Source organism: Hyperoodon ampullatus (genome assembly GCF_949752795.1).
Source record: "Hyperoodon ampullatus genome assembly, chromosome: 7".
Lineage (NCBI taxonomy): Eukaryota > Metazoa > Chordata > Mammalia > Artiodactyla > Ziphiidae > Hyperoodon > Hyperoodon ampullatus.
In genome coordinates, this window is record NC_136920.1 from 105,080,059 (window position 1) to 105,094,066 (window position 14,008).

Here is a 14,008-nt window from a genome sequence, read left to right on the forward strand (position 1 = left end):
CGCCTGCTCCCAAGAGGGTCTGAATTCTCCTTCCATTCCCCTACCAGGCCTAGCTTTCAAGTGCAATTAACCAACTGGCTATTCACAACACATGCTCAGGGTACCAGCAAAACTGGAGTATTTTAAGAAAAAATGTTTCTGAAATAACATATTCCAACAAAAGCAATGAAGTAGTCATCATGGAAAAAATAATAACTTGAGGACTCTGTTTTAAAATGTAGTACTCTTTTTGTTTCAAATTACATATGGGCAGAGGAAGCACCATAATCTTAAGTGCTTAAAACATCTAAAGGTCTTAATCTAGCAACAGTAGAAGAGTGCCTTACACACTCTCAGGGAGGTGCCTCTCACCATCCTACTATTTGAAATGCTACACCCCACCCCCTTACCGTGCTTCATTTTTCCCACAGCACATGTTTATAGTTTTTGTCCATCTCCCCTCACTAGAACATAAAACTCCATGAGGAGAGGGAATGGTGATGTTTCAATGCCTGGCACATGGCAGGTATGCAGTAAATATTTGCTGAAGGAGTGAATTTTTTTTTTATCTCATTAATGCTTCATTTAACAAGGCTTTATTTCACCTAAAATAGAAACTTTCATGATAGAAACAAAGCTTCACATCAAAGCAAATGTGATTTAACTCTGCCTGTCACCACCAGATGGCACTAGCTTCAACTGCTGCCTTGGACTTAAGACACAACATGGATTTTTGAAGCTGTGTTTCAAAAACATACACTGAAAAGAACAAAGTCAAAAGTGAAATACATTTGGACAAATTTAAGAGTTGGAAAGAAACCTGAACAGTTAAATCCACTGTCACCACAAAGACAGTCCTCCCATTAAAAAGCTTTAGGTAAATATACATATACTGATGGCTTAGACTCAAGAACAAAGGATCTCACAAAGAGCATATTGGAACTAACCTGTTCATAAGCAGAAAACCTGGCATATTAGTCTAAATTCTCTATAGTTATATTTGTTTTATATATATATATATATATATATATATACACACACACACACACACACACACATACACACACACACACACGTACACAAGCACCTGTTGATGACTTTGAAAAGCTCCTCATTTCTGATTACCCTAACAGTCAAGTTCAAGGGCAACTTATATGACCCGCTTCAAGAATAGCCTGTCCTACTTCAAATTTCTGTCATTACCTCCACTTTACCTTAAAATGAAGATAAGCATACCCTGATAAATGTAGTTCCTGAAATTCAGGCTATAAAAGTAGGTCATGAGAAAATCCAGTACTAGTCAGCAGTTCCTTTAAACATTGAATATGTATAAAACTAGGAAATGAAGAGAAACAAGTTGAAATATTTTTGAAACAATAATGATGCAGCATGTGAAAGAATAAACATCAAGCCAAAAACTTTTAGCTTTCCATTGAGAATTTACATCCTTAGGAAATCATTTGCATACAAAACTCAAATAGGGGAGAAAAATATATATATACATATACATAGCAACTCAGTATGTACATTTAAGCTTCAAGTCACACAGTAACTATTCCTTCTGAATTAGAATGAAGCTTACAAGAATTAAGCACAGGATGCAAAAAATAAAATAAAATAAAAGCACCTGTAAGAAGACAAAAGAACATATATACCAACTCTATTTGAGCTACTCAACATTTAAGATTGTGTTCCACTTCATGGTACCAAAAAAATTGAGAATAAAGTTCCTTGACTCCTAGGTTTTATTTTAAAGAGTTTTCCCTTCTGTTTAATTCAACAGCAATATATAAGACCCTTGCATACAAAGGTTATGACCATCTCAGGAATCACCAAGAGAAATGGAAATTAAGACATTCAAGTAGGTATATTATGAAGAGCCAAAAAGAAAAGTACTAGCAAAATAGACAATTGGAATCTGGAGGTCAGTGGGATAAGTAAGTAAAGAAAGACTTCAAGGAAGAGGCAAGCTCAGCCCTGAATCTTGAAAGATAAGATGTGAAAGGCTGGAGTGGTGAGAATATCCTAGGAAGGAATCCCTTCAGTGTAAGTGGAAACTCACACTGGGAAGAATGCACTGGACTGGTAGTTTAACAGGGAAGGGGCTAGCTTACAAAGCCCAACTGAAAAGGATGAAATGAAGGGAGGCGTGGAAGGTCAACCACATGAAAAAAATAGATCTGAGAGAGGTTCACAGGAAGATGACTCAGAAGAACAACATTTGGGACCCATTACGAGGCTTATCCCACACGCCAAGGCTGACGTGAAAACGGTGTGGAACAGAACAGTGGTAGTGCTGGTGGGAAGTAAAGAGGAACACTAAAAGTAGAGAGCACTGAAGTAAAGAAGAACTGCTAAAACGTAGAAATGACAGGAATCGAAAAAAGCACAGTCAAAAGAATCGATGAGCCTGGGCACAACGAATTCCAGTTCTGCCACTTCACCAACTGTGGGACATTAGGCAAGCAACAGAACTTTTCAAAGCCTCTGTTAATTAACCCACAAAATAGGGATAATACTGTGCAAGGTTGTGGAGAGTTTAAGCAATGAGATGCAATACTCAAAGGCATGACAGATTATAGAAAACCAAAAGATGTTCATCATTTCCTGATCTTCTTCTACAAAAACACAGTTGTCTGCAAGAAATTTCTGGAAATAAGTTAACATGGTTCATTCCCATTTTTAATTTAAATAATTATGGGGCTAAAAAAAACAGCTAAATCAGCACTCTCCTAAAGCAGCTCATCAGCATGCCCAATCACTCCCCAAACAGGGGCATTACTTTCTCTAATGCCATTTTTTAAAAATTTTTATTGGAGTATAGCTGATTTACAAAGTTATATTAGTTTCTGCTGTACAGCAAAGTGAATCAGCTATATATATACATATACCCACTCTTTTTAGATTCTTTTCCCATATAGGTCATTACAGAGTTTTCAGGAGAGTTCCCTGTGCTATACAGTAGGTCCTTATTAGTTATCAATTTTATACACAGTAGTGTGTATATGTCAATCCCAATCTCCGAGTTTATCCCCCCTTCCCTTCCCCTGCTGGTAACCATAAGATTACTACATCTGTGACTCTATTTCTGTTTTGTAAATAAGTTCGTTTGGACCATTTTTTTAGATTCCACATATAAGCAATATTGTATGATATTTGTCTTTCTCTGTCTGACTTACTTCACTCAGTGTGATAATCTCTAGGTCCATCCATGTTGCTGCAAATGGCATTATTTCATTCTTTTTTATGGCTAAGTAATATTCCATTGTATATATGTACCACATCTTCTTTATCCATTCCTGTCAATGGTCTAATGTCCATTTTTAAATCAACAGTCTTAAACATATAAACAATATCCATAACCTAGTATCTTCTATATAATATCTTCTAGAGGTATACTGCACAGTATTAATATCCACAAGAATACTGCCAGTTAACTGGACAGAGAACTCCACCCAGAAAAATATTCATATAATAATGAATTTCATTTAATGACTCCACATGAAATATCTACTACTAACATCATTTTTAGTTTTATTTATAACCAATCGATTCATTTCCACAGGGCACTGTGCTTGCCTAGTTATGATCTGATTATACCAAATTATAAGTTCTCCTTAAATACCTGGCTATGACATCACCTGACCTGTGGTATCAGTGTAGACCTTATCACTCTCCAGATCATTGCAGGACACTGAAAATGTGAAAACTGCTCTATCAACTATGCTAAAATCAAAAAGTAGTCTTGTTTCCTGATACTACACCTGGAATAAATAAAATACATCACTTTTCCTCTCTACAATGCGACCTGATTCAGAAAAAGCCTTTATTTTTCAGAACTACCTCGGACACTGCCTAGCCATTGCACTGGCAAAGTTCTATCAACCCTTTACCTGTATGTTCCTATTATACTTCATCAAGTAGAAATAATAGCTAATTTTAACCATGCTCCTTCTACATACACAAACTGTGCTGGTTGCTTTCTATCTCTAAGCATCACAATAACTCTGCCAGGTAGTAACTTTACAGAGATGGACACTAAGCCTCAGAAAGGCTAACTACTGAAACTAAACATCATACCAGAAATAGCTCCCACACTAAACTCACACTTCTTGTGAGTAAACTTCTTGTGGCCATGGTTTTGCTCATTCTGTACTCTCTGTTTAGAATGCTTTTTCCCCTTCCTATTAACTCATATCCATTCTTTAAGGCTCAACTTCTCTCAGGATGTCTTCTCTACTGTGGTGCCAATGTTAACACTTTAAAACATTTGGTTTCAAGAATCAATAAATGAACAGAAATCTAAGATTCTGTACTGAAATTTTGGTTTAATGGTCTGCTATGTTAACCAAAGTATAAGCTCTGAAATGTACTAAGAACCTAGCACAGCCCCTGGCACCTTGTAGGCACTCAGTAATCACTGCTGTGAGGAGAAAAAAAATGAAAGCGAGAAGGGAGTGAAAGGGAAAAGGAGAGGAGACAAGAGGCAGAAAAATCCCAGCTCCCAAGTATCGGAATCTTGATGCAGAACTTCTAATATATTTATAAGAGAATACTCATAAGCAACAATTTAATAATAAAATTACCTAACCTATGTTTTACCACCAACAGTGAGTTCTTAAAATACTAAGAATTTTGTGCCAAAATATAAAATTAAAATGTAAACAGAATACAGATTCAGCTCTAAGGACAAAGAATAATTTATGAGTATCATTCAAATCTTAACGAAGACTGATGTACGTTTACTGTTGAGAAAGCTCTAAAAGGACACTTGCTGAGCTAAAATAGAATCCACCTATCAGTCTCATTTCTAAACAACTGTAAAATATGAGAGAGAAAAGTATTTGCTTAGAGATTTCATTCTCATATTTAAGAACATGTTTTAAAATCATTTTCAATTTCAACATTTTAATTATATATTCACGCTCTTCTCTAACACTGTCTCTCTGGAAGCTAACTTTCTAGAAACCCAACAGCCAAGAAAGCAAGGCAAAACAAAAGTCCCTTCCCTATGGTGGGAGGTCAACCAAACTTCTCTTACTACCGTAGTGCCTAATCAGCCCAAGTGTGCTCTCTCCCGCCCATTTCTTTCATGGCTCCATCACTCATGACTCCCTCTCCAACGCTAAGGAGATCTGTTTCTCTGTCAATGCCTTAAACCTGTCATATGGAAAAGAACTGTGACAGGGCAGTCTTTCAGAATATATCACTTGCTCCTGGCACTCAGTACCTCTCTTCTCCATTTATGCCCAAGTTTAAAGAGGTAAACTTATCAATTCTGTATTCAAAGTGTCTGCACAAATGGGTTGCCCAAAATTATCTACAGTGCTGTCAATTACACTGGCACTACCCATTTACAGAAAGTAAACCACACACAAATGACGGTAGGCAACAGGATAAACAAGAAAGAGAATGTGATCTGACATCGGGGATAGATTGGAGTACTAACTCCACCACTGTAACCTTGGAAAAGTCACTTAAAAGTCTCTGAAATTTTAAATAATAGCATCTGCCTTTCCTGTCATGAGGATAAAATGAATACTTGCAAGGAAAGCACTGGTATATGGTAAAATACCAAAAAATATATTATTTTATTAATGATAATGATATGATAAACAAATTCCATGTAATCTGTAATCCAATGTGTTCCCACTGACTCCACGTCTCAGTTGAGTTCTACAACTGCTCAGAGGGAGCAAGAAATGAGGAAAAAGATAACAAGACAAAGAGAACAGCCTGTGATAGAGGTAATGAAACCAGTTCCCTTGCATGCCTGGTATGCTGTCCCTAAAGAAAATTCTAAAACAGGAGCAACAAAAATATTTGAACAAAGGCAGCAGTGTCTGAAAAAGTTTTGGGTTGGCCAAAAAGTTCGTCCAGGTTTTTCTGTAAGATGTTGCGGAAAAACCCAAACGAACTTTTCGGCGAACCCAATACTTAATCTCTCAAGAAGAAAAGATTCATTTATATATGTAAATGATAATATTATTTCCCATTTTGTGTAAAGTTTGTTTGGTTTTCTTTACTTTACCAGGTCTGTCCTTAAAAACAGGTAGTAAAAGAAAAAAGCAGCTTCCGGTAAGTGATGGCTGCAATGCAATACGAAAATATAAATTGCCAAAACAAAGGCTAAATAGGAAAGTCAAGTTGAGAGTATGGATACAAAACCACACTCAAAACCAAATGCCTTGAAAACATGATAAAGAACAACAACAACAACAAAATCATGATCTGATAACAAATAAGTATTGATTTTGAAAATTCAAAGGCAAATAACAGGTAAAGTTGACAAGCCTTTCTATTTCTATTTCAGCTAAAGAGCCAATAATTTTAACTCTACTTTTTGTGTATAGTACTAGGAAATGTGCAGGAAGATACAGAAAAACATTCCTTTATTGGCTTCTTAAAAATCCTGTAACTGCCCCAAAAGTTCCCTCACATTTGACACAAACACCATAATACTTCCAATTTGTTATGGTTTAAAAAAAAAAAAAAAAATCAGGTATTTTAAAGATAGAACTTTTTATAGTATGCTATGCAAACTTATCTTAGTTAACAGAATTTTACATCATTACTATTAGATATTTTTATTTACTATCTAAATTACAAAGCTTGGCCTGCACAGCTATATCATTCAAGTCAAATAAATAAGTCATTTCTGCTCATGTTTATAGAAAATTCAACAATACCTTCTGAATTATTGTAAGTCAATCAGGCAAATCATACTTAGTTTCAAAATATAGATTTCAGGGCTTCCCCGGTGGCGCAGTGGTTGAGAGTCCGCCTGTCGATGCAGGGGACACGGGTTCGTACCCCGGTCCGGGAAGATCCCACATGCCATGGAGCGGCTGGGCCCGTGAGCCATGGCCGCTGAGCCTGCGCGTCCGGAGCCTGTGCTCCGCAACGGGGGAGGCCACAACAGTGAGAGGCCCAAGTACCACAAAAAAAAAATAAATAAATAGTAAGAGATGGCTCTAACAAAATATGTGGTAAGACGCACATGCTTAAAATTATTAAAAAATGCTAAAAGATATTAAAGAAGGCCTAGATAAATGGAAAGATATGTCATATATTGAATTGGAAGAGTCAATATTGTTAATTTTCCCCAAATAGATTTATAGATTCAATGCAATCTCAATGAAAATATGCAAAGACTTTCTGTAAATATTAACTAGCTGATTCAAAAACTTACAGGGAAATGCAGTGGTCTAAAAATGCTCAAAATTTTTTTAAATATCAAGTTGGAAGACTAACACTATCTGACTTGAGATTTACCATAAAGCTATACTAATCGACACCGGTGTAATTTATGAAAGGGTAACTGTATAAAACCAAGTGAGTCAACACAGAGACCTACACATACATGGTCAACTAACTTTCAACAAAGAGTCAAGGTAACTAGAATGGAAAAAGGACAGTAATTTCAGAAAACAGTACTGGTTCAACTGGACATCCACATCGGGGGAGGGAGGCATTGGAACCTCGACCCTTACCTCACACCATACACAAAAATTAAATTGAAATGAACACTAGTCCTAAACTCAAGTGCTAAAACTATAAAAAGTCCAGAAGAAAACATAAGAGAAAACCTAAATCAGACTTCAAAAAAACAGATTATTGGTCAAGATATGATTAGAGTGAGAATACCTAGATTCAAACTCCAACTTTGTCAATAATTAATTGTGCACCTCATTATTTTATTATCTCTGTATCTCCGTTTTTTCCCTCTTACTTGTATAGAGTACTTACCTATAGGGTTATTCAAGGACCAAATGAGATAATGTTTAGAAAATGCCTAATACATAAAGTACTCAGTAAGTATGTTTGCTACTTTTAAAATTTTTATTTAGTTACTTAAAAAAACACCTATCCAGGGCTTCCCTGGTGGCACAGTGGTTAAGAATCCGCCTGCCAATGCAGGGGACACGGGTTCAAGCCCTGGTCTGGGAAGACCCCACATGCGGTGGAGCAACTAGGCCCGTGAGCCACAACTACTGAGCCTGCGCTCTAGAGCCCATGCGCCACATCTACTGAAGCCCGTGTGCTCTAGAGCCCGTGCTCCGCAACAAGAGAAGCCACTGCAATGAGAAGCCCACGCTCGTTGCAACTAGAGAAAGCTGCACACAGCAATGAAGATCCAACACAGCCAAAAATAATAATTAATTAATTAATTTTAAAAAACACCTATCCAAGTTTCATAGTTCAAAATTTAATATTTCCTATTGTGACTCTTAGAATTGTATAAAGAATAAGAGTTCAGGTTCATTTTTCATTCAATTCTCTCCAAAGAAATGATCAAGAATAAGGCATACAAAATTAAAACGAAAATAAGGGAAGGGTGGAGAAACATTTACTGTGCACCTATAAGCACCCCAGGAAACAGGTGCTTTACCTTGATTATCTCTTTCATTCCTCCTAGCAGGTGCCTAGTGAGAAACAAAGGACCTATGTGAAACTTAATAAACCTTCATAAGCGGCCTTTAAATAGAAGTGCTGGCTTTCTTTTTAAGATTCTGGATTGGTGCCCAAAACCAAATGTCTCATTAAAAGTTTAGAGAGATTGAATTGTTATAAGGAATATTTATAATTATTTAAATCAGAAAGTAGTATACTAAGAATCACAATGAAGGATCCTCACATCATAAACCACGAAACCCCATCACCTTATTACTTAATCTTATAATCATGAAACTGGCTACTTTTTAAAACATGCATCAGAAAACCAATAAATGAAAAGATTAAAGCTGTCAACCTCTTAGAAGTCCCAAAGTTATGAAAAATGAGAATTCTTAAGCACCTATTCAATCGTTAAAGATGGAGAAGGAGGGAGAGTTCACAGCAAAGAAAATCATTCTACCAATTTCTCCTGGTTATTTTCCCATAGCTCCCCAAAGGCAACAGGCAGCACGTGGTAAGCAGTGGTAGGAAATAATAGAAGATCCTCCACTAGGGGTAAACTTACCTGTAATGTTTTATTCTCTTTAAGATCCAACCCAAACACATTGTGCCTCTTCACCTTAAAGAAGTCAGCATTGAGGCCATCGTCCTCCTCGTCATCATCTCTGTCCAAGAACTGCACAGGAACTTCTTTGTTCTTCTGTGACTCTTTGCTGCTAGGGACAGACTGAGGTTGAGACCCTTTTGTCTTTCCCGGTTTCTCTTCCATTTCTTCTTCACATTCTTTCTCTTCCTCCTCTTCATCACTAACACCACTAGCCAGTCTGTACCCTGTCCCTTCTGGTATTTTCCCACCTTTCTGGAAAATAGATATTTTCTCATTGAAGTAGGCTCTAAATTCTTCCACTTCATCATTGGTGAGGGAGAGAGTCCTTGGCTCAATTACTTGATTATCTTGACTCACTACCAGTTCTCTGTTGGGTTGTTTTTGCATTCGCTGAAGAAATCTTACCCGTGGCGCCACAGCAAGACCAAGAGACCTTAAATATGAGCAAATGAAAACAGTTATCTCAGCACACTGATGGTGTGTTTATGAGTTTATTATGAAATGGTTTCTCAGGAGTTGAGATTTTTGGAACTTTTTTTTAAGAAAATGTTCCTCAGAGATACAACTCAATCTTGACACGTTAGGTGATCTAAAAGATAATGAATACCTGTCAGAAAATATTGGAGATACCCCATTTTCCATTAAGATGGTAACACAGTTAACAAAGTAAAGAGCATGAGACCAGAAACAAGGGAACAGTTCAACTACTAAATCTGCCTATTTCCAGTATAACTCTCTCAGCCTCAGCTTTCTCAAATGTGAGATAACAATAACTACCAGGCCTATCTCACAGTTGTTATAAATATCTGATGTACTAACTATATGAAAATACTTTGTAAAATATAAATACTAAAGCTGGAAAAGACATGACCATGAAAGAACAAAACACAGTTCTCTGCAATGAATGAACTCAAGTATTATCATCCTCCCTTCTAACACACATAATGTGGCACAATCACTTCTATAAAAATGGATTTTTATACTTGAGACCAAAAAAGAAAAAAAAATCTTATTTTCTCCTTCTAAGATCAAGATTTACTTTATGGTCAGGTCTTTCCCAGCTTCTAAGTTCCCACAGATGAATTGAAAAGAAACTCTTAAAGCAAGGCCTGCTATAATAAAAAGCTAACATTAGAAAATGGACCAACTGCCTTTTTCCTGTAAGACACAATTCACAGAAACTGAGAGGTGTGGTTGTAAAACCTGGATTCATAAATAGAACTGTTGAGTTTAAAATCCTGGCTCTGTCACCTATTAGCTATATGATCAAAGGACATTATTAAACCTCTCTATACCTCAGTTCTCTCATTTGCCAAATGGAATGACAAGAGTATCTACATTATAGGGTCATTATAAAAATAAAATGAGTTCACAGAGGCAATGCATCTAAAACAGTGCCTAGCACACAGGCAGCCACTACTGAGCACTTGTCATTATTACTGTTATAGCGGATACAGTTAGGATCACAAACTCAATACGCATCAGAGCATTTCTCTCAATGTATTACAGTTACATTTACACGTCTTTCTCTGCTACTAAACTTGGACTTCCTTTAAGGTAGAAGTACATAACCATACAGCTATAATTTTTTTTTTTTCTTTTGCAGTACGCGGGCCTCTCACTGTTGTGGCCTCTCCCATTGCGGAGCACAGGCTCCGGACGTGCAGGCTCAGCGGCCATGGCTCACGGGCCTAGCCGCTCCGCGGCATGTGGGATCCTCCCGGACCGGGGCACGAACCCGTGTCCCCTGCATTGGCAGGCGGACTCTCAACCACTGCACCACCAGGGAAGCCCCACATCTATAATTTTAATGCCTAGCTCAATGAACTAGACATATTAGGTATTTAAAACATATTTCTTTAATATTCAAAAAAGCATTTTACTAATATAAATAAATAAATAAAACATATTTCTTCAGTAAAATCGTTTTTTAAAACTTTATTTTATTCTACACACATAGCACTGTTTTAGGTATCAAAGGCTTCTAAAGGAAATTATAGATCAAGGAAATTATACATCTAAAATCCACAAAAATTAAATTAAAACACCAAGTTAAACTGTACCAGTAATTTAGGCTCAGAATTTAACTTTCTGCTTCCCTAAGCATCACCAACAAAGAGCAAAGGTCTTCAACGGTAAACAGATGAGATTTACTGGCATCTGTGGCAACAAAATGTCCTCTAAGTATGGCCCTGCAGCATTAAAAGACCTGTGCCTCTCCTGTTTGCTAATATCTCAGCTATGTCAATGAGAAAACCAGGAAACCAGGATAGAACTTCATGAAGCACAAAAATCAGCTAATAACCTAAACCATGAATCATATTCAGAAATTTTAAAATTCGTAAAGAGATAAGCAAACAAAAACATGTTATCCATGGCATGTGATTTTCCATCCATTACCTAAACAAAAAGTCAGTGACCTTACTTTGTTATCTAGCAAATTAAATGGCTCTAAAATGTTACAACTGACAAATTACCTGTTATAATGAACTTGCAATCTAACATGAAGAATGGAAAACAGCAGCTCACTCGGATACAAGTTTTTATTAGACTCAACTTAAAGGTAAAGGTACTCGAATTCCTGGAAAGCAGGCCAAATACACAGACCTTGCTTTGAAAGTACATATTTCATCACAGACTAGGAGATTTCAATCTGACATTCAAAGTATGAGTAACCTTAAAGGTGCTTCTATAGGATTCTGTCAATGCTTTTCCCACAGGTGGGACCCCACTGAAAAACAGATGCTCCTCCTTTATACCTGAAAAGGTTAGGAAAAAAAATCCTTCAACTACTAAGCCAAAACAAGACCAAGAGTTCCGTTTTCATATAATAGTAACCACAATTACGAAAGACAGACACTTTGCCATGGTAACTGTGAGCACCTGTAAGAAACACCAAGACACAAAGAATATCCAGGCAATAAGCAGCATGGGAAACCAATCTCCAATCTAAAAGAAGGGAAGAACTGACAAAGAGACTTGCATCCAAAGCATAAAAAGAACTACAGTAAACCAAGCCAGCTTTTTAGAAAACAAGAGGGCTATAGACATTTAAAGATGTCAAAGAATGCTTGTCAATTGCTCTCCATCTCCTTTAAGCCCAAACTACAGCAAACTGCCAGTGTAACTTTCAGGAATTCATACTTACAAGTAAGAAACTTCTTCCTGACTGAAATTCCTGACTGAACTGAATGCTCAACCAGTTTTCTACAGTTTATATAATCTTTTTCTCTGCAAATCTTCAACAGATTCTTTTAAGGTAAGGCACAGTGGTTTAAACTAAGACTCTCAAAACCAGGTTTCAAACAAATTCCCTCTAACTTTAAGGATTCACAAACAAAACTATAATATGAATACTTACAGGGCATATTCAGGTATAGGTAACTTGCTCACATCAAATATTTCTTTATTCTTCATCAGATACACTGAACGTATGTAAGAGACAAAACACTGTAAACATAAAAGGTTGAAGTGTAAGATATATACTAGTCAGAAATGGAAAATGAATTTTAACTGAGATAAAAAAATTAATCAAAGGGATAAATTCAACAGTAGTGAAAAACCTCAAAAATAGCTGAGTATATGTCATCCCACAAAAACAAAAAAACCTACCTTTTTCGAATTGTAATATTAGAAAAGATTTTAAATTTGGTTTCATCAAGCCAACTCAACGTTAAGACATAACCTTCTCAAAAAGCTATTCTAGAAGTTAATACCATTCAGGTGCATTAATAGGGAAAAACACAGGCTTTGGAATAATACAGTTGAAATCTGAGCTCCACATCTTACTAGCTGAGCAAGTTTCTCATTTCTCTGTCAGTTTCCTCATCTATCAAACATAATATAACAGAGTGTTATGAGAATTAAATGAGAAAATGCATGTAGAATACTCGGCATTTCTTCTGGAATACATTAAGTCCCAATGAATACCAGTTATAAGTAATAATTATTACTTGAAAACATCCTTTGACTACTACAACAAAATAAAATTTTACTGTACTTATATTAAGCTTAATAAAATCATAACAGGAAAAGTTTATTCCTAAAGCTTTTTCTTTTTTATTATAATTTCAAGTAATTAATTGTCATAATTTCAAGTAATCTGTCATTAACTTGTAATATTTTTCTTCTGTGTTAAAAAAAAAAAAGAAAGTAAGTAAACTATCTTTATACCAAGAGCTATTACAAACTAAAAAGTAAACATGGTCCTGGATCCTCTGTCAGTCTGTAAAATAAACAGGCAGCAAAGATGGTGAAACACATGTAAGCAGGAGTTTTATTTTTTGATTTTAAAATTAATTTTTGTAAAGTATATTTAATTCCCATTTCTATATTTCTGAAACTTCACATTTTCTCTAACTTTACACTAATCCTTTCTTCAAACAATTTACACTTATCTTCAAACCATTTTCCCTGTCTCCACAGGCATTAAAATGAATAATTCAAGGATAATTTTTTCCCCTACAATCCTCTACAAGAAATCATCCCAGCTGCTTATTGTTTTTGTTCTATCCAGATTATAATCAAAAGCTAGAAAATCGCTTCTATGAAATTAGATAGCTTGCTGCAGCTGACAACAGTTAGCCGTTCTGCTAAACCATGCGTGACACCCAGTAAATCACATCATTTATTTCAATGTGCTTTTCTATAATCTTATTCTGGAAGGCTCATTTGTTATACACAGAAACCAGTGAAACGACATCCTTCCAGTGTTTCATATTTCCTGATTCATAATAGAATGTCCTAAGTATGCACAAAGTCATGACATCAGAATTCATGTATATTATTTTCAAATGTGCATACTATTTCCAAAGCTTCCAGAAGATTTAACTCCTAGCTTAAAGTATGTCTGCTAGGCAAAACATGCACATAAATGTTTCCATGCCTAAAGATATGCCCAAAAACTAAGAAAAAAAAAATCTGTTTAAAGACCCTTTTCATTAGATTTCAGGTGAAGTGAGCTTACAGAAGTTTAACTACGCACAGTTCATTATTTGGTTCTCTTATACTTTGGAATTAACTTCT

General features: G+C 36.0%; 1 protein-coding gene across 1 annotated transcript in view; it reads right to left on the reverse strand.

Moving 5' to 3' along the window:
* The window catches only part of DDX10 (DEAD-box helicase 10), a 243,020-nt gene that overhangs the window by 183,395 nt on the left and 45,617 nt on the right, over nt 1–14,008 (reverse strand). Inside the window, exons 12-13 of the mRNA XM_079708600.1 lie at nt 12,345–12,433; nt 8,942–9,416 (exon numbers count right to left, since the gene is read on the reverse strand). Coding sequence (XP_079564726.1) covers nt 8,942–9,416; nt 12,345–12,433 — 564 coding nt within the window. The remainder of the gene's footprint in view (nt 1–8,941; nt 9,417–12,344; nt 12,434–14,008) is intronic.